Source organism: Budorcas taxicolor, chromosome 17, assembly GCF_023091745.1.
Source record: "Budorcas taxicolor isolate Tak-1 chromosome 17, Takin1.1, whole genome shotgun sequence".
NCBI lineage: Eukaryota > Metazoa > Chordata > Mammalia > Artiodactyla > Bovidae > Budorcas > Budorcas taxicolor.
In genome coordinates this window covers 53,173,984-53,195,594 of record NC_068926.1, presented here as the reverse complement: position 1 = coordinate 53,195,594, position 21,611 = coordinate 53,173,984, and the positions used below count along the sequence as shown (strand labels likewise).

The following is a 21,611-nucleotide window of genomic DNA, read 5'->3' as shown; positions in this document are numbered from 1 at the left end:
GGCAGAGGAAATAGAGATCAAATTGCCAACATCCACTGGATCATCGAAAAAGCAAGAGAGTTCCAAAAAAACACATCTGCTATTGACTACACCAAACCCTTTGACTGTGTGGATCACAACAAACTGTGGAAAATTCTGAAAGAGATGGGAATACCAGACCACCTGACCTGCCTCTTGAGAAATCTGTATGCAGGTCAGGAAGCAACAGTTAGAACTGGACATGGAACAACAGACTGGTTTCAAATTGGGAAAGGAGTACATCAAGGTTGTAAATTGTCACCCTGCTTATTTAACTTATATGCAGAGTACATCATGAAAAATGCTGGGCTGGATGAAGCACAAGCTGGAATCAAGATTGCCAGGAGAAATACCAATAACCTCAGATATGCAGATGACACCACCCTTATGGCAGAAAGTGAAGAAGAACTAAAGAGCTTCTTGATGAAAGTGAAAGAGGAGAGTGGAAAAGGTTGGCTTAAAATTCAACATTCAGAAAACTAAGATCATGGCATCTTGTCCCATCACTTCATGGCAAATAGATGGGAAAACGGTGGAAACAGTGACAGACTTTATTTTTTTAGGCTCTAAAATCACTGCAGATGGTGACTGTAGCCATGAAATTAAAAGACGCTTGTTCCTTGGAAGAAAAGTTATGAACCACCTAGACAACATATTAAAAAGCAGAGACATTACCAACAAAGATCTGTCTAGTCAGAGCTATAGCTTTTCCAGTGGTCATGTATGGATGTGAGAGTTGGACTAAAAAGAAAGCTGAGCCCTGAAGAATTGATGCTTTTAAACTGTGGTGTTGGAGAAGACCCTTGAGAGTCCCTTGGACTGTAAGGAAATACCAGTCCACCCTAAAGGAAATCAGTCCTGAATATATTCATAGGAAGGACTGATGCTGAAGCTGAAACTCCAATATTTTGGCCACCCGATGTGAAGAATTGACTCATTTGAAAAGACCCTGATGCTGGGAAAGATTGAAGGCGGGAGGAGAAGGGGAGGACAGAGGATGAGATGGTTGGATGGCATCAGTGACTCAATGGACATGAGTTTGAGTAAACTCTGGGAGTTGGTGATGAACAGGGAGGCCTGGTGTGCTATAGTCCATGGGGTCACAGAGTCGGATACAGGTTAGCAACTGAACTGAATGAGGCTTGAAGAGTTTTGGTCTTGCCTGGCTCCCTTCAACCCTCTATACACTGTTATGAAGAAAGGATGCACCAAGCAATTACCTTGGTGGTGCTAATGCTAAAGCATCCACTTGCTAAGGCAGGGGGCTTAAGAGAGGAGGTTTCAATCCCTGGGTGGAGAAGATCCCCTGGAGAAGGGAATAGCGGCTACATACCCAGTCCATCCTAAAGGAAATCAGTCCTGAATATTCACTGGAAGGACTGGAAGGATGCTGAAGCTGAAACTCCCAATACTTTTTGGCCACCTGATCCAAAGAACTGACTCATTTGAAAAGACCTGATGCTGGGAATGATTGAAGCAGAAGGGGACGACAGAGGTTGAGGTGGTTGGATGGCATCACCGACTCGACGGACATGAGTTTGAGTAAGCTTCGGGAGTTGGTGATGGACAGGGAAGCCTGGTATACTGCTGTCCATGGGGTCACAAAGCATCAACCACCACTGAGTGACTAACACTTTCACTTTTTTTTTTCCACATATGAATAAGCAGAGTGGAATTTGGAGGTAATAATCAGTTACACATATTTACACACTTCCACTCTCAACTTGACTCTATAAAAAATACTTGACTCTATCAAAAATTTTCAGACTCACCACGCATCATCAGGATCCAACCAGGGATGGAACCTGTGCCTCCTGAATTGAAAGCACTGGGCCTCAACCACTGGGCAACCAGTGAAGTCCCAAACATATTTAATTTTAAAATAATTTGTTTCGTGTTAGAAACTTTTCTTTTTAAAAATGTATTTTTTATTGATATAATTGACATTTAACATTCATTTTAGGTGTACAACATGATTTGTTATATATATATGGAGAGAGAGAGAGAAAAATGATCTCAATAAGTGTAGATTAATAGTTTGAGTCTTTTCATCAGTTCTGTCAATGCTGAAGTCCAGGACTACTGTCAGGGTACTTTTTTGGTCATGTTCAACTGGTCCCTCTGCTTTGGAAATATCTACCTGCGGGGGAATCAGAGCTCATAAGACCAGACTGCTTGGTTCAGTCATCATTTTGGTAAATATCACAGCAGCTTTCAGAGTTTCTTTCCAAACTTCATTCTTTAATAGGTAGTTGGTACTGCACAGTGCCACTTACATTTCTGTGAGGTAATATAGTGAGACAAAGCAATGGATAACCACCTTGGGTATTTATTTTATGCTGAGTGGGTCACAGAATGCTTTGCGATCATTTCTTAAAAGCAGTTTCTCAACACACTGCAGTAGAAATTGCTATTTGGACCTCTGGTGCTTGCTCATTTAAAGAAAAACCATTAGGACAAATAAACCTGAGAATAATACCAGTCTACTACACTGGCAAAAAAGAATAACCATTTATTAAAGTAGATACAGAACACTTGTTTGCTTGGATTTTAATACTGCTTTACACTTTGTGTTTGTGAAACAGTTCCTATTATGATATGTTTGTTTATAATCCCAAATTTCAACTGATTACATATTTATTTTTCACTTGTCAAACACATAGTTGATAATCTGGAGGGGAAAATACATCAAAGGCATATGTACAATTATAGAAGTTTTTATTATACATGTCTCCTGGAAGATACATTTATTTATTACTTTTTACATATTCTCAAAGACATTCAAATGAAGATAAATAGATTCAAACGGGTTGCTAAACTGGTGGTTGAGGTCCTTCATTTTATTTTTTGTGATAAGAAAATCCAAAACTATTAATGTTGAATTTCTCATAGTACATTCATCTAAAAACACAGTAAAAAAAAAAAAAAGTTGTAAAGATTGTAGATTGGTTCATTTAGGTGTTTTAGAGTGGCTTATTATCTAATTAACCGACTGCTGGGGATATTTGTTGGAGAAGAAAAACAAAATCTGGAGAAAATTCTCCCAGTTATTTATTCTTGATAAAGAAAGAAAATGAAAACAGAGAACACACAGCTGCGAAGCCACATGATGTTGATCCTGGCCTAGCGCATCATGTCCTGATGAACATTTTAAGTGTTTCCTTTTTCATAAAGATAAAAATCTGAAAAGAAAGACATACTGAATAGGTTTTTTCCCCAAAATATAGATTTTACAAAAATATATACATATAATATATAGAAGCTGAAATTATGCAAAACTGATAAAACACCACAGTAGAGTAAAGTGGGTGCAGCATCGAGATTATAATAAAACGTTCCCACAGCAGTTTGGGGGCTTCCCCCTCCCTTTACCTGTTTCATGATTTTATAATCACACCTAAAAGTATCATCAAGCCTGAAATAAAGGCACTACTGACATTGGGTAGTGCAAAGAACTCAGCTATTTCTTTGACTAAAAATAAAGTAAATGAGTAGATGAAAATGCAAAGTGGCATACTTTTTTTTCAACTCATTCCAGTGTCAAAGCTTAACCCAAACATCTAAATATACAAATGCAGCCTGGAAGTATTTTAGTGCAAATATGAAGAGGAACGGCATAATTTAAAGTTAACTTAAATAAGGTACTGGAAGGGTAGGAGTCATTCTGTGAGGTCTCCCTCATAGGGACGATGAGTGTAATGGCATCTGGTGCAATGGAATACTTTTAAAAATCAAGAAGACAAAAATCAGAGGTGAAACCCCCCCTTATTTATTATTTTAACTTATAAACTTATACGGGGAGACTAAAAGGGCGATTTTGTGGAAGATCAAAGTATTTTCTTAGATTTGTTGATGGGGGTCAAAAATAACGTGAGTTCTGAAGTCTGCACGCATAATGCTGGTGGTCAGTTGCCTACACGCTAGTGCATCTGAGAGAGCCCAGTTCTGGGTGGAAGGCTTCATCAGAAGGTCTCGTCGTCATTGCAGTTGGTAGCCCAGTGCCCAAACATCTCACAGATTTCACAGTAGGGGCGTTCCTCGCTCCGACTGCCGTGGTGTGTGGAGTGGGGCGGGTCCTCGGACATCTGGGCCTGGGTAGGACAATCCTCTGTGTCATGGAGATCAAAGCAGTCACATATGTCACAGAAGAGGCGGGGTTTCTTCTTGCACTGTTTCTCCTGGTCATCGCTGCAAATGTTACCAATGTGTATGATCAGAAACTCATCTCCCTCAGAAGAAATTCAAGAGACAGTATCATTTGTAAGGAATAAAACACAAGCAAGGACTTTGGTGCAGTCTGCGGAGCCTCAAGTACAAGTACTACGGTCCGCATTTAAAATCTTCAGATCAAACCATTTCCACTCTCTTGCCAGATCTGTGGAAGTCAGTTTATGGCCAAATAATCACAAAGCAATTGTTTCTCCAATCCACTGGAGAACCTAACTTTTAAAAATAATATTGAAGTCAGTTGATTTATAATGTTTCATTAATTTTCTGCTGCATAGCAGAGACTCAGTTATATGTATATTTTCCTTTTTTTTTTAGTTTTTATTGGATTATAGTTGATTTACAGTGTTGCGAAACCTGCTGTACAGCAAAGTGATACATATAGCCCTCTTTTTATAGATTCTTTTCCCATATAGTTCACCATGGAGTATTGAGTAGAGTTCCCTGTGCTATAACAGTAGATCATTATTAGTTATCTATTTTATATATAGTAGTGTGTATATGGCAATCCCAGTCTCCCAATTTATCCCTCCTCCCCTTACTCCCTGGTGACCATAAGTCAAGACTGTTTTCTACATCTGTGACTCTATTTCTGTTTTGCAAATAAGTTCATTTGTACCATTTTCTTTTAGATTTCACATAGAAGCCATATTTGTCCTTCTCTGTCTGGAGAACCTAACTTTAAAAACACACACGTATTTAGATGGAGCTAAGGTTCCACTCAGCATCGCTGAGCATGAAATACCTGTCGTAATTGTTCAGGTCGTCCCCGTTCCCATTCAGGGCTGCTTCTGACATCATCTCCACCTTCATCTTGAGGTCCTGATTCTTCCTCTGAAGGTCCACTATTACTGAATTGAGGAAGTCAATCTAATTTGTTTGGGGGAAAAAAAATGTGTAAAATGCCTGAAATATGTACCCTGGAGCATCAAGAAGTCAGCAATTATACTCAGGCTGTGGTTGCAGTGTACTGAAGTCACAGGGGCCGGCAATGGCTGTGACTTAACCCTTTTTAAATATGTTTATACACACACACACACACACACAATTGTACAAAAAGCACAACCAGTTACTTGTTCAGCTAAACTGTAGAACCAATCCAGGACTTTCACGTTCTGTAGATTTGAATAAGCTTATGTAAATTCTCCTCAGACCACAATTAAACATTCAGTTATTAGTTATGGTGGGATGCTAAGTGGGTCTTCAGAGAAAAGGAAGGAGCTGTTTTGGGGTTTTCCTGTTTTGGGCCACACCCCATGGCATGTGGGATCTTAGTTCCCTGGCCAGGGATTGAACTCGTGCCTCCTGCAGTGGAAGAGGGGAGTCTTAACCACTGGACTGACACGGAAGTCCCAAAAGAAGGATTTTAAAGAGAAGACTTAAGCTTCCTTTCAACTGATGCAGGCACACACTGAGAGGGCAACGTTCAGGGGACTGGGGCCCAGACTTGGGGAAGTGGAGTAAGGAGATGACTGACCACCAGGAGGAAACACTCCTGTCCGACGTTTCAAAGCAAGGGCACTTTAATTTAAAAACGGTTTCTCCTCTCTTCTACAAATAATGAAAAGGTCTCATTTCTCTAAATGTCCATCAGGAAAAAAAAAATCCTACTTTATAATTAAAAAAAATATTATGTGTGTGTGTGTGTGTACACTCATATATACATATTGGGTTGGCCAAAAAGTTCATTTGGGATTTTTCTGTAAGATGAAAGATCTGAACAAACTTTTTGGCCCATCTAGTATTTATTTTTCAAAGAAATATTTGGCCTTTTTCTCCCACTGGGGCAGTTACAAAACAAAGCTAGAAATCACTGGCTTTGTTATTCTCTGCAGAATATCCCTTCTGACATTGGAGGCAGACCCACTGACTCTTATCTCACTTCTCAAACTGTGTTTTCTAAGACTATATCCTGTTGGGAGCTACGTATCATATCAGGAAGGGGAAAAAAAAGCCATAAAATGGGAAGTACAGTGGGAAGCCACACATATACACACACTCACATACATGCTCACAAATTAGGAAACATAAAACAAACCATTTGCTGATGGGAAGAAAAGTGTTGGCAGTGGCAGATGAAACAAACGGAAGCAGAAAGGAAGAGGGGGAGAGAAAACATTGTTAATTTTGTGCTCATTAGACATGTAAACTAAGCGCAGACAATGCTAGCCAGGGTTAAAGTCAGGCTGTTGGTTGAATTCTTACACACCTTTCAAAGGAGATGTCATAACAGACAAATCACCAACTCACTGAGTTTCTCTTTTATTTAAAAGTGAAAGATGGCTGTTGTACCTTTGAATTTTGAATGGGATATATATGTCCAAAATATATAATTAAAACTGAAAATACATGTTTATTACTTCTGGGCTATCGGTTCAGATCAGTCACTCAGTTGTGTCCAACTCTTTGCGACCCATGGACTGCAGCACGCCAGGCCTCCCTGTCCATCACCAACTCCCGGAGTTTCATCAAACTCATGGCCATTGAGTCGGTGATGCCATCCATTTCCAAAAATAGAATAGTTTACCTCCATGTAATCCCACTTTTACAACTAAAGCTATTTTGATAATTTTGGCTTTAGGAAACAGTTTTCAAGAGCTGTCTTTTTAAGGTAAAGATGAGGAAGGAACCTTTAACAGAGTAATTCTACTTCTAGGAATTCATCCTAAAGAAATATTAGTGTAGCTGTAATACGATAGATGTGCAAGACAGCACACTATAGCATTGTTTGTAATGCACCTAAAAGATCAGAAACGTCCCAAAAGTCATGTCAACCAATAAGGACTGATTAAATTATGGGGTGTGTGTGTGTGTGTGTGTGTGTGTGTGTGTGTGTGTGTATCCATATAATGGAATACTATACATCTGTAAAAAATAAGAGATTAGTTTATATGCCATTTGTGTAACAAAGGAGGGGAAAGACTATGTTAGTCTTGGTTTGTATATACATTAAAAAAAATCTCCGAAAAAATTTAAGACAGTAATAACCCTGATTATCTGTTTAGGGGGTTGGAAACTGAGCAGGAGAGGGATGGTGTTTGGAGGGAGAGTTTTTTTTTTTTAACAGTGTATATATTTTTAATACTGTTCAATGCTCAGACCATATGAATACATTACCTAGTCAAAAGATTAAATGATTAAAAAAAAAAAAAACAAGTAAGCAAAGCAAAAGGAAGGCATATTACCTGACTCTCCTGGGCTCTTTCATCCTCTTCTGCCTGAGTATCAGTATTACCTTATTGTGAAAAAAAAAGTGGAGGGGGGACATTTTTAAAAATTGCCATCCCATCTTGTTTCCTTGTTCTTACAACGCAAGGGCCAGTGGGAGAAACTCCTTCTGGTACTGAACCCCCACAGGCGCCCGAGCACACGCCTGAAGTTCCGGTCCCGCATCTGCCCTCTAAGGCACCGCGGCGCTCTCGCGGGCTGGCCCCCCGTGGGCGGCCTATCACGTCCGTCACGGTCTCCTCCCGGCAGTGCGCTTTCAGAACCCGCGGGCGCTCCCGACATGGCAGCGGTCACCTACTGCCTTATATAAATTTCTGCCAATGCGCAGGACCCCGGGAAGGTCCGGAAGTGCGGAGAGGCAGGAGAGGCAGGCACGCCCCCTTTGAGTGGGGTCTCCCTGGATGAAAGCACGGGAGAGCCCAGGCCAGGGGGGCCCCCTCAGGGGGCGGCGCAGGTGCCTCCTTCCAAGGGCAGCTCTACCCCGGGAAGAGCTCCTCCCTGGAGGCGGCAGTGGTCACATTACCTGAGGAGCTGCTGAGCTGCCTCTTGTTTTCTTTGAGTTGAAGCTCCAAGTTCTTTACCTTGAGCTCAAGCTTCACCTTATCAGACTCTAGAGACTGAACAACCGAATGCAAGGACTTGGCGGACGCGTTCTCTCCCCTGAGCGCCGTGACCTGAAATACATGGGCTGGCTTAGGCTCGGGGTCCGTGCACAGACAGGCCGCGGGAAGGCTCCCTCAGGAGGGTACCCTACCTCATTTCTCAGTTTTTCCAGCTCGGCATCCTTTTCTGTGAGTAAGGCACTAGTGATACTGATGGATTTCTGCAAGGAAGCTTTTTCTTCATCTGCGTCTTTTATTAACTTGGATTCTCTAAAAGACCAAACAGTTAAAAAAAAATTCCAGAAATCAACTGGGAGGGTGGTCAGTGTACATGGATCAGAGAAAAACACTCAATTAACTTTAGCTTAATATAAGGGGAGAAAGTATCACAGGGAAGTTTTACAGGGACTTTAAGGCTATTATGCTGGTGAAATTTTACTTTAAGTTTTACTTACTGTGAGGGGAGAAAAAGTTTACCTATGCAGAGATATACCAGAATCTGCATATCATTGTATCCGTTTGAATTTAAAGAAACAAGTTAATAACTTCGGAAGATGAATTAAAAAAACAAGACTGTTGCACCCCGCAAAGAATTATTAAAAACAAAAAATCTAACCCCCCTCCCAGATGAATTCTGTTATTTCTTGATTACCAGGCAATAACAACAATTAAAATACACACATGCAAAGCGATTGTACAGACATCATGCAGAGCAATTTTATGCTGGAAGTATCGATTGGTTCTCACTAATTTCAGTAACTTTGAGCAAGTTCCCAGAGTGTGTTTTGGAGATCTTATGGGCCAAAACAGTAGTAGAGATTATGACCACTATTCAAACTGAAGGATCATTACTTTACGTCCATAAAGACTCTGAAGACGACTTTCGCTTGCTCATAGAAATGAAAGGTAAATTACAAAAAAAGCTAGGACAGAAATGTGAAGATGGATTTCCAGCTGCAGAATGGAAGCTGGGGGGACACCTGGAGGGAGCAGGTCAGTGCACGGGGAGTCTGTTCTCAGGCCAACTCAGCGTCTGGTTATCAGCACAGGGAGGGGCGCCAGGCTTTCCAGGAGAGGAAGATGTTTCTTGGAGTCAGGGGAGTGGGAAAAGAAAGGGAGAGATGAAAGGAAGACAGGGAAGGAGGGACACAACAGAGATGACCCCAAAGGGCAGGAGGCTACTGTGTGTTTATAAATGTGTGTGCTTTTATTTACGTTTTTGTGGTGAAAATTCAAAAGTGCCAGTGTCACGAAAGCTGAGGAAAGACTGAGGAGGTGTCACAGATTGGAGGAGACTAAGGAGATATGACAACTGAAGGTGATGGGGTCTCCTAGATTGGATCCTGGGAGAGGAAAAAGGGCATGGAGTGGAAAAACTGGGGAAATCTTAACAACGTCTAGAGTTTGGCTAAGGGGTCTGGACCAATGTTACTCTCTTGGTTTGGATCAAAGGACCAGGCGTGCTAAGATGGACATGTGAGGGGAAGATGAGAGAAGGGGATGTAGGACTCTCTGTACTATATTTGCGGCTCCTGGAAACCTCAAATTTTGAAATAAGTTAAAAAAAAAAATTACATGCAGTGTGAAAAAAGAGGAAAAAAGACCTTGTATCACAAAAATATTTGGGGAAAAACATTACTGGTGGAAAATTTCCTAGCTAGCCCTTGGGTCTTACAACCTAAGGCACTGCCTTCACGTGGGTAATCATCATTGAGAGTTCACGGTGCAAAGAGAAAAATTGCTCCTGGTTCTGTTGGGAGGAGCTGGGTGAACATGGAGCACGTAGTGGTTTGGTCTGTCTTAGAACTGACTGGAGGGATCAGAAACTGAGGCCCAGGTTAGAAATGGCAGAATGTATGTCTGGTTAGTGAGACCCAAGATATCCGGCACACGAATTACAGAATTCTCATGGTTTATGGTAAATTGAAGTTCTACACAAAGATGGAAAATATAAGTGTTGTATTTATCTCAGTGTGTGGCTTACACTTATACCCCAGAATAAGTAGTAAGAAAAGAATCTGAGACTTACAGAAAATGTCTTGAATTCAACACCCAAGTGTTATATGAACACTTGGTGATGTTAAATTACCAATTGGATGACACCTCACTAGGAAAGAGGATCGTGCTTACGTAAAACAAAAAACAAAAGAACCCTAAAGATTTAAATGAAAGGAATGTATAGGCATCTTTTTCTATCTGGAAAGTAAACATCTATTTTTATCTGAAGATTCAATAAATCTTCTGCTCCTTATGTTTCTATTAAAGGATATTTGGTAGTTCATTCTATTGTAAAATCTATTTCGGTTCCTTGCTATATACAGCACATTAGGTAAAGTGTAATAAGGCCATTAAAAGTAAGAGCTTGTATTTCCATGATTTGGCCATTTTTACTTTCTGCTTCTTTGTAAAATAATAAAGGAATTATTTCAAAGCAAACAATTGAGATTCGCTTATAAATTCAACTCAAATTTGAACAATGTGATTTTCAATATTTTTACTGAGAATTACCAGGGTTGGGGGATTAGCAGATTTAGATTCTTCTAAATCTTTGTGTTAGGGAGGATAAGGACACCATCAGCTGGCAGAAGAAAAAGGCACAGGTGTCTTTTTCTGCTTATCCCCACATACATATGGCCTCTAAGTGAGGCTGCCTTCTAAGAAGATAGCAAACAGTTATTTCTTGGACAAAAGTCATCAAAAGGTGGGTGGTTAAGAAAGGGATCTGACTTGTGATTTGTATACCAAATTCTGAAGGGACAAATAGACCCTGGCAGCTCCTCTTGGTGACAGGTCTTCAATGTCAGCATCTTAGGCAATTCCTGAGCCCAAATCCCACTGTGCAAACCAGGATGGTCTAAACTAAACTAGTTCCGCCAACATTACTGACACCTGAGTCACACATCACATCGACAAGAGGGCCCGTGTTACTTTAAAGACACTCTGGCTCGAGTGACTTGGCCTTACTAAAAATATCAAGGAGGGAAGATAAACATAACATGAAAGAAGGGCTTCAGGGGCCAGAAATCTTTCCCCCAAGAGAACGTATAACCCAGATTCTTTCCTGACTACTTACATAAGAAATAAATTCCGGTAATGAAGGAAATACCTTAAAGTGTTACGGGGCAGGCTTTAAAAACGCAAGATAACAAGAACCAAATATTAGGAACACGAAGAGAACTGCAAATACAGCAAGGAGAACTAAATTTGCACTGAAGTTCTGTGCTGTATATAGAGATATAAAAAAGATATGTGCGTGTGTGTGTGTGTGTGTGTGTGTACTGCTGAGGATATTTTTCAAAACAAAAGCAAGACACAGAGGGACAAAGGCAGCCAAAAAATATATACGACAACTTGGTTTACTAAAAAATATATGAAATTTATTTATTATAACGTGGATAGACTTTCTTTAGTCTTACCATTAAAGACACACAGATAGAGCAAAGGAAGCAAGTGTAGGAAAGGGAAAAGAGAGGGGGTGAGATGAGCATTGATAAGCAGCGCAAGCTCGAGACAGTCAGACACTTAGCAACCCACAGTGAGCTGAGTGAGCTGGAGGGGCAGTGACCTCTTCAGAACGTGCAGGCGGGCCGCCCACCAGTCTTCCTTCCTGACGGGAATCTTGCGGGGGTCGCCTGCAGAATTAATCCCGACTCTACAGTCCACATCTAAGATTTTGGCCCTGGGCTTCCTTCTCTGACATCAAAGAGCCTACAGAAGGGAGGGAAGCCAAACTGGTTCCCGACTCTGCCATAGGCTTTCTGGCCAGAGGAACATGTTTCTCTCCTTCTGTCAGTTAGAGCAAGTCGAGGTTAGCTCTGCTTCATCTACTGGATGCCTTGGAAACTGCTTTGAAAGAGGTCTGCCTAACTCGGAGTCTGGTTTTCCAAAGAAATGATTACATTTTCAGGCTAAGAGAAAAAATTTTACTGTATGTTGCCTGCGATTCAATGTTAGATAGCAAAAAAATGAGAGCAAATACAAGAAGGGGATACTAATGTCTTAATGATAAATATTTAGTTTCACCCCATGTCAGGAGTAAGTACTGCACTTCAAAATAATGAACAATATAGTCTGAATGAAGCAATTATATTCTTTCTTGGCTATGTATGTTGACTAAGATCTCAGTTCTTGCTTGAACAACCACATTTCAAATAGCTTTTGTGATTTTTAAGTACTTTCCAGATTTTTTTTTTTCAGGTGTTTTTTTTAATGTGGACCATATTTAAAGTCTTTATTCAGCTTTCTACAATATTGTTGTTGTTTTCTGTAATGTTTTGGTTTTTTGACCACAGGCATATGAGTGGGATCTTAGCTCTCCAACCAGGGACAGAACCCCCACCCTCTACACTAGAAGATGAAGACCTAACCACAGGACTGCCAGAGAAGTCACTCCAGACTTTTAAATTAAGGAAGTATCCAGTTTTTTTTAGTACTCTATGCTACATGTACTTATCTGTTACTTACCTAGATCTACATACAAATCCTTTACAAAACTGACTTTCAGAATGCATTCACGGTCCCCCCACATTAGCTAAAATATATTTGCATCCAGACTTCTCAAATAGACCTAATTTTCCATAAGGGTTAATTAACAATTTGAACCCCTCCCCCACCAAAGTTCTAAATATAAGAAACCATGTTTAAAATTTTTTCACTCCCAGAAAAAATTATCTTTATCTGCATTTTTCAATTAAAAGAATAATTTTCAAGAGAGATTCTCTTAAACATACCCAGGACCTAACACGGGAGCAGAAAAATAAGGAGAGAGGGACAGACAAGTATCCAAATTTGTTCTATCTTTTAAAGCTGGGAAAAAAAGTCACACGTCTAATCACACTTGGAGAGGCATGTAATTTAGTCAAAGTCACCACAAGGAAAGGACTAACAAAGCCTCTCATCTTTCTTTTTAAAAAATATTAAAAAGTAAAAATAAGCAAACATTAAATGTACAGTGAGAGAAGACCCCGTGTAAAAAGATCTGAAGTCCTGGGTCTTGTGCCTGCATCTGAGTTCTTAGCCAAGTTGCCCAAGTTTGGGGGTTTGGATTTCATCATTTTTAAATGCAAGCCCCAATATAGATTTCAACGGTTTGTTTGGAGATATGAGAAATCTGTGAATTACAAGTGCTGCATAAATGCAAAGGGATTCACTACATCAGTACTCACATCTGCTGATTTTTATACATTCCCTTACCAGAATGCTTCAGGAGTAAGTGCTATTATATTTTCACATACCCTTGATAACTGCATATACGGGGTTCTTTTTCAAGAAACAAAGCCTTTTTCAGGTAAAGTTAAATATCCCAAGGCCCCCATGGGCAGAGCTGTGCTTGAACCCAGGTCCCAGGGTAAGTCATAGCAGGCCAGTCACCACAGCTCAGGAGGGGCACTTGGTGGACACCTGGCTGGACCAGGGGTGTGGCAGTTGTGAAACACATATGCAGTCTGATGTGAAACTTTAAAGAAGAAAGAGTTTAAGGATGTCTTAAAAAAAAAAAAAGGAGGAAGGCACCCCTGGACTGAGGCCTCATTTCCTTCAGAATGTAGCTTATGGAACCTGAATATCTTTGTGGGCTAAATAAGGCCCTAGATTCTGCAGCAACTGCTGTGCAGGCAGGAGGAACACTGTCAGCGTAAACACCTGTGTCGGTGGTCAGTAAGGGAAACTTCCTCTGCCCTGACAGTCGAGAACAAGGCGCTCTGCAAGACTGTGAAGGAATTTTTCTTCCCTATTTTATTTTCTTATGTTTTTTAAATTGAGGTATACAGGAATTCTTTTCAAAAAACTTATTTACTTATTTTTGGCCGTGCTGCACAAGCACCACGTGGAATTCAAACTCGTGCCCCCTGCAGTGGAAGTGCGGAGTCTGTTCAGGGAAGCCCCAGGAATTCTTGATTGTACTATTTCTAAAGGTTTATTTTTCTTTTCACATTTAATAAGACAGAAAAGCACGTCACTGTTGTGATGTACTCTACAGCAAACCACTGTACAGCAACCCACAGGCTGTGGGTCTTAGCAACAGTGCACGCTAAACCTGCTTGGCATGCAGAGTAAAGCAGAGAGTTTCTCTAGACACAAACTGCACGTTTTAAAAGAGCAGACAGAGACCATCAGAAAGCATAAGCATCAGGCTTCTAAATGATTATTCCTGGGGGCCCATTTATCCTTACTCAAAAGTCCTGGAAACTTCCATTTGAATAGCATTTGATTATCATCAAAGAATAACAAGTAACAAAGCTCTTTTTCAGAAAATAAATAGAAATGTTTAAAATGGTGCTTCCCATTATTGTGAAAAAATTAAACTTTTTATATAACTGAAATCAGTATTTATATGCAGATCAATTACTCTAGGTAAAATGGCAGTATTTTTAGTTACTGAAACTAGGAGGTACAGCAGTATGTAATATGAGACAATCTGACTTTAGGATACTTCTGAATAAATGCAACTGAACATGACTTAAAAATCAAAAATCTTCTGTTAGTAATAATTCATACTGAAACTTTGCAAATTTGTCAATTATGAGTACCAAACTATCACAATGCAATTTTCTGAGTATAAGAAGGTCGTATGTTTTCTACAAGTCACTTCACACAGCATGTTCCACCATTTTCCTTATTAAACACGTACACACACACACAAAATAATATACACAAAAAGAAAAGCCTACCTCTTTTTCATTTCTAACAACTGATTATTGAGCACCGATCTCTCTTCTTCCAGCTGGAAAAAAATACACACAGGAAAAAAAAAGTTCAGTTCATAACAAGCCCTCAGAGAGGCTGATTTCTCATCCTGCAGGTCACATTCCCACGCTCCAGTGAAGCTAAAGCAACTGGCTTTCCTGAGAGGCAGTGAGACAAGACCAAGTGCACATCACCATATGGATGGCATTCGAAGGGTGGAGTCTCAGCCACTGGGCCACCAGAGAAGTCCCACAGTTACTAATTTACAAATCACTTATGATCTCAATGACTCCTCTTCCTTGGGGACCTGAGAGTTGGAGTATTAGCCAACACTGTGTACATGCCCTATCTTAAACATCCAAAAATATTTCCTTTATTTGCTAGATGTATGAGGGGAAGCTTCACTGTTAGCATTCTGGTTCCTTTCCTGAAATAACAGAAGGCAAATGTCACTAACTTGGGCAGGGCTAAGAACCGGTAATTTATTCTACAAGGGCCTCATCTTAGGCCTATTATATTCCACTCATTTCTTTCTCACCTATAAAATAAAGTTACAAAAGAATTCCCAGCAGTCCATTAGTTCTAACATTCTGTTTTTCTATGAAGGATGAAAAAAACAAAAGATTCAGCTAGTCAACCTTGTGATGGAGACACACCTCTACTCCCAAACGACACCAGAGTTTAGCCAAATACAGTCACACTGTTAACAACACAAAAAGGTGAACAGACTCTTACAGGTAAAAAAATTATTTCTTTTTTGGCTGTACTGGGTCTTGTGGCCAGGGCTTACTTGCCCCACAGCATGTGGAATCTTCCCAGATCAGGGATTAAGCCCAGGTCCCCTGCATTGCAGGGCAGATTCTTTACCACTGGGTCACCAGGAAGTCCATTTTTTTGTTTGTTTTTTAATCAAAGGATAACAGCAAAGACTCTGTAATGGTTTCCATTTATTTAAGAATTTATGGATTCTAGGATTTAAGATTCTAGGTTCCTGGAATTTAAGCTGCTACTCACAGTAAGTAGTTGTGGTCTCATTTCTGATTACGTGTCAGTTATGTATGTGCTTTGCTATAAAGGTCTTTATACTTTAAAAATTCTTAAATAGAAACATATATGTTTTGAACATGAGTCTATCAAGAAATCTACAGAGGTTAACATACAGATTTTTTTTCCCACTATAGACGTTCCTTTCCTAGTCCATTAAGATAAATCCTTCTGGTGCATGAGTAATTCACTTCACGGAAATACTTAGAAATTTTTAAAGAGTAAAAGGAAGGAAAAAGAGTGGGAGGCAAACTTTAAAAAATGAAATGAGAGGGAGAAAACATCTGGAGAGTGGGATATGGTGATGAGAGGGGCTCTCATTCCCTCTGCATCCTTCTATGTGGTTTGTATTTATTTTTTAAACAAGGAAGACTGTTTTATAGTTATAAAAACTGAAACAAAGGAAAAAAACTTAACAAGACTGCAAAATGACTACAAGGCAGATACAAATACCTAAGTGACATGGCAGGTAATTCACAGCAGAGAAAATACAAGTAATCAATAAACACTTGGAAAATCATTCAACACTGCAAAGAACAGCATGCAGAGATTCTCCCCGTTTCTTGGAGGATGAAGTTCTTGTGCCTGAATTTCCATGGAACAGAAATTTAGGGTACTTATTGTACTGACTCTTTTATTTATTTTTTGGCTGTACTGGGTCATCGTTGCCATGTGGGCTTTCTCTAGTTGTGGCAGGCTGGCTGGCATTACTAACTCAATGGCCATGAATTTGAGCAAACTCCAGGAGATAGTGAAGGGCAGTGCTGGAGAAGACTCTTGAGAGTCCCTTGGACAGCAAGGAGACTAAACCAGTCAATCCTAAAGAAAATCACAACGATTCCTACCAGAACTCTTTGTTGCGATATGTGGGTTTCTCACCGCAGTGGCTGGTCTAGGTTCAGAGGACGGGCTCGTGGGCTCAGTAGTTGTGTACAGGCTTAGCTGCTCCTCAGCATGTGAGATCATCCCAGACCAGGGATCGAACCCCTGTTCCCTGCACTGGAGCGGGGGATTCTTACCCACTGGACCACCAGGGAAGTCCTGTATCAATTCTTCATTGGAAATAGTTCTTTTTTTTTTTCCCTTCTGGTCCAGGATCGAATCCAGGATAACAAGTTTCATTTAGTAGTCATATTTCTTTAGTGTAGCTGGTTCCTCATTCTTTCCTTGTCTTTTGTGACCTTTTTTTTTTTTTTTTTTGGCTACACCACTCAGCTTGCAGGATTTTAGTTCCCCAACCAGTGGCGGCCGGGAGAAGCCACCTCACGCCCGAGGCCAGGGGCGGCAGCTGGAAGGAGCTACCCACGCACCCGAGGCCAGGGCCTGCAGCCGGGAGAAGCAACCCAAGGGCCTAGAGGAGCTATCCCAGGTTGAAGGTCAGGAACGGTGGTGGTAAGGAGATACACCTCATCCAAGGTAAGGAGCAGCAGCTGTGCTCTGCTGGAGCAGCCGTGAAGAGAAACCCCCACATCCAAGGTAAGAGAAACTCAAGTAAGATGGTAGGTGTTGCAAGAGGGCATCAGAGGGCAGACACACTGAAACCATACTCACAGAAAACTAGTCAATCTAATCACACTAGGACCATAGCCTTGTCTAACTCAATGAAACGAAGCCATGCCTACGGGGCAACCCAAGATGGGCGGGTCATGGTGGAGAGGTCTGACAGAACGTGGTCCACTGGAGAAGGGAATGGCAAGCCACTTCAGTATTCTTGCCTTGAGAACCCCGTGAACAGTATGAAAAGGCAATATGATAGGACACCAAAAGAGAACAGGGAGGCCTGGCGTGCTGCGATTCATGGGGTCGCAAAGAGTCGGACACGACTGAGCGACTGAACTGAACTGAACCAGGGACTGAACCGGGTTGACAACACAAATGAACTTCTTGGCCAGCCCGAAAGAGAGGCAAAACTATCACACCCCAGAAGAGAGAAACGGTGTTTAGGAACTGGGAGGTGACTGACTATAAGAAGAGCATGAGAACTTCTTGGGGAGAAGAAGATCTTGATTGTAAGGGTATGTCATATGACTGTATATATATGTCAAAACTCACCGAACCACATATCTATGAAAGGTGAATTTTATGTATATTTTACCTTAATAAATATAACTTTGCGGGGAGGGAGGCAAACCTAGACAGTACATTAAAAATCAGAGACATCACTTTGCCAACAAAGGTCCATATAGTCAAAGCTATGGTTTTTCCAGCAGTTATGTATGGATGTGAGAATTGGACCACGAAGAAGGCTGAGACTGAAGAATTGATGCTTTCCAACTGTGGTGCTGGAGAAGACTCTTGAGAGTCCCTTGGACTGCAAGGAGATCAAATCAGTCAATCCTAAAGGAAATCAACCCTGAATATTCATCAGTGGGAATGATGCTGAAGCTCCGATACTTTGGCCACCTGATGCAAAGAGCCGACTCATTGGAAAAGACCCTGATGCTGGGAAAGATTGAGGGCAGGAGGAGAAGGGGGCAACAGAGGATGAGATGATTGGATGGCATCACTGACTCAATGGCCATGAATTTGAGCAAACTCCAGGAGATAAAGGATAGGGAAGCCTGGTGTGCCATGGGGTCACAAAGAGTAGGACACGACTTAGCAACTGAACAACAACAGGCAAATTTGAGTAATATATACAATATAGGTTTTGTAAAAAACAAAAACAATTATTATATATAGAGAGACTGTTACACAAACGAAGAGCACTATGGAAAGAAACACAACCATTTATAATGTTGCCTCAATGAAATAACAATAGGAGGAATGGTAACTTTGAAATGGTATGTATTTGTATTGTTTCATGTTACAAACATTTATCAGTTAAGTTCAGTAGCTCAGTCCTGTCTGACTCTGCGGCCCCATGGACTGTAGCACTCCAGGCCTCCCTGTCCATCACCAATTCCTGGAGCTTGCTCAAACTCATGTCCAGTTATTTCTAATTGTAAAATAACATTACAATTTAAAAGAAATGAATGATTTTATTTTTTAGAGGTATTAAGTTGTTCACAGATAAAATGATAGTATGTCTAGGATTTACTTCAAATTAATCCATGAAAGAGTAGAAGGTCAATGAGAGTAAAATTGAAACAAGAGTGACCAACAGGGACTTTCCTGGTAGTCCATTGGTTAAGACTTCACCTTCCAATGTAGGGGGCAGCAGTTCTATCTCTGGTTAGGGAATTAAGATCCCACATGCCTCGAGACCAAAACACCAAAACATAAAACAGATGCCAATATTGTAATGAAGGTTCAATAAAGATTTTTAAAATTTCTTTAAATTTAAAAATCATAAAAAAAAACTTTACCAAAAAATGAATGACCAAGAGCTGACTGTCTTTGGAGTTGGATATCCAGGAATATCGCTGAACTTGTTTGTAATAAAAGGTTAAATAAAAGGCAGGGTTATTTTACAGAAAACTATTAAGAATACAATGTTGCAGGGAAAATATATATTTTCCTGATACAAATGATCATGATTAGAGGGACCACTGGACCAGAAAACCTCAAAGAGCTCATCTGTCCACAAAACTGTTCTATAATGTGATAAACATGGTGGGTAATTTGTTTTAAAGAAACATACTAGCTTGTGTGACATGAAGGATGTACTGAAGTTCAGAATCAAGACACACACTTCTGCTTCTGCAGGTCCAGTCGAACTACTTTATAATTTGTCTTATATGTAATTATTCTTTTCTTTTGAATTTCATTTCAAAATGTGTATTTTCTGATTAGTATCATGAGCTCTAAAACAAAGGATCAATATCTGAAATTCTCCCAAATAATAAATTTTCAGGATTCAAAAAACAAACAAAAAAACCCAAAAAGCTACTTGAATAAAAATTTTCCTGGAGGGACTTCCCTGGTAGTCCAGTGGCTAAAACTCCGGGATCCCAATACAGGGGCCAGGGTTCAATCCATAGTCAGGGAACTTGGTCCCACATGCCACAACTAAGAGTTTGCTTTCCTTAACTAAAGATTCTGCATTCTGCAACTAAGACCCAGTGTAGCCAAATAAATAAACAAATATTTTTTTAAAACCTTCAGGGAGGAGAAGCAATGTTCTGTTTTGTTACTGACAGGCACACAGTAGGCATTCCCAGGTGGCGCAGTTGCTAAAGAATCCATCTCCCAATCCAGGAGAGGTGGGTTAGGTCCCTGGATTGGGAACATTCCCCAGAGAAGCAAAGGGCAACCTACACCAGTACTCCTGCCTGAAGAAGTCCACGGACAGAGGAGCCCGGCGGGCTGCAGTCCATGGGGTCACAAAAGTCAGACACGACGGAGCACACACGCATGGGCACATGGCAGGCACTCGAGAACTACGTGGCACGTGAACAACTGTGTCAAATAGTTGGTGAGCTGGTGCTGTCCTCGAGTGTCAGTAGCACTGGCACCGAGGAGCCCGGGTCCTCCCAGAGGGAGCTCTCTGCTCAGCTAGTCCAAGGGAGCCAGGGCTCAGTGGCTGCGATTGTCACTGACTTCCCCAGGGAAGTGGTTCACGCGTGGGCGACTCCAGCCTCTTCTCTAAGCTAGTGTTCTGAGGCCTAAAATAGCGGCTCCACCTTGACAGCACAAGACAAGGCCCCAGCCCCAGAGTCTGAAGACTTCTAGTCTGGCCTCCCACACAGACAGACTCCTGCTCTCAGAAGTGGAGAAGGTAATGGTGGGGGGAAGGAAGAGGAGGATTTGGCAATTTCTGTCGAACAGCCCTTTCAGAGAAGAAACAATTAATATTAGCTGTCTTGCCTCACACACACACACACACACACACACACACACACACACACACACTTCTCTTTGTATACAGAACAAGAAGGACAGAAAGGAGAGAAAAAAGCAAATTTAGGAGAAAAAAGCAAATTTAATTTTATAGGAATTTAACAGAAGAAATAAAAAAGCAAAGTAAATATAAAAAATGATTGAGGGCAGAAAAATGTCCTTTTTTAAAAAAAAATCTTTTGGCTGCAACACATGGCATGTGGGGATCCTAGTTCCCAGACCAGGGATTGAACCCCACCCTCTGCACTGGGAGCTTGGAGTCTTTTAACTGCTGGACCACCGTGGAAGTCCTAGGAAAATGTTCTTTACCACAAAGACATATTCTTTTCCAAGAACTCCCACTAGGTTTATACTATACATTTATTTTGTAAAACTTTAAACTAGAATATATATATTTTTAAAAACCTAAGATGTTAATATCATTTTCTTACATATAAACAAATTTTACTTTTAAATAATATCAAACATCATCCTGACGTAAAAGATGAGGAAGTTTGCCTACTTCCACTTGCTTTCAACTCTGTCCCCTCAAATTTTGTTAGTCATATGCTCTGTATGTTTTTCTTATTTTTCCTTTGTCTTTGATCTTTTTTTCTTTTTGACTTGCAAATATTTTGAAGTTACCTCCACTAAATGATCAGAACTGATACCACCAATAATGGAATAAAGCAATAATGGGTATCACTTATGCTATTTTTCTGCTAAAAATGAGTGATCCAAATAGCATCATGAGGAAACACTTGAGAAAACCAAAATGAAAGATTTTATATGTACAGGCCTGTTTTGGGTTTTTTTTTTTTTTTTAGTCATAAAAGACAAAGGACACCACCACCAACTGCCTAAGCAGGAATAGGGCCTGTACATTAGACAATAGTGTTCCATTTCTTGAATTTGACAATCGCACTGTGGTTAGGTAAAAACAATTCCTTAGCCTATATGAGTATTCTGTGTTTGATTTCCAAATAAAAAGTTGGAATCACAACTCTATTCCTCATCTGTAGTTCCCTAAACTGTCAGCTTAGCTGT

At 40.5% G+C, this 21,611-nt stretch overlaps 1 protein-coding gene across 2 annotated transcripts in view; it reads right to left on the bottom strand.

Moving 5' to 3' along the window:
• Positions 1-1,992: 1,992 nt before the first annotated feature.
• Positions 1,993-21,611, bottom strand: part of CLIP1 (CAP-Gly domain containing linker protein 1) — a 118,087-nt gene continuing 98,468 nt past the window's right edge. Inside the window, exons 20-25 of one of the 2 annotated variants that reach the window (XM_052654310.1) lie at positions 14,744-14,796; positions 8,228-8,345; positions 7,997-8,147; positions 7,431-7,480; positions 4,991-5,115; positions 1,993-4,206 (exon numbers count right to left, since the gene is read on the bottom strand). In XM_052654310.1, coding sequence (XP_052510270.1) covers positions 3,981-4,206; positions 4,991-5,115; positions 7,431-7,480; positions 7,997-8,147; positions 8,228-8,345; positions 14,744-14,796 — 723 coding nt within the window. In that variant the 3' untranslated portion in view covers positions 1,993-3,980. The remainder of the gene's footprint in view (positions 4,207-4,990; positions 5,116-7,430; positions 7,481-7,996; positions 8,148-8,227; positions 8,346-14,743; positions 14,797-21,611) is intronic. The other variant, XM_052654311.1, reaches the window with a different exon arrangement.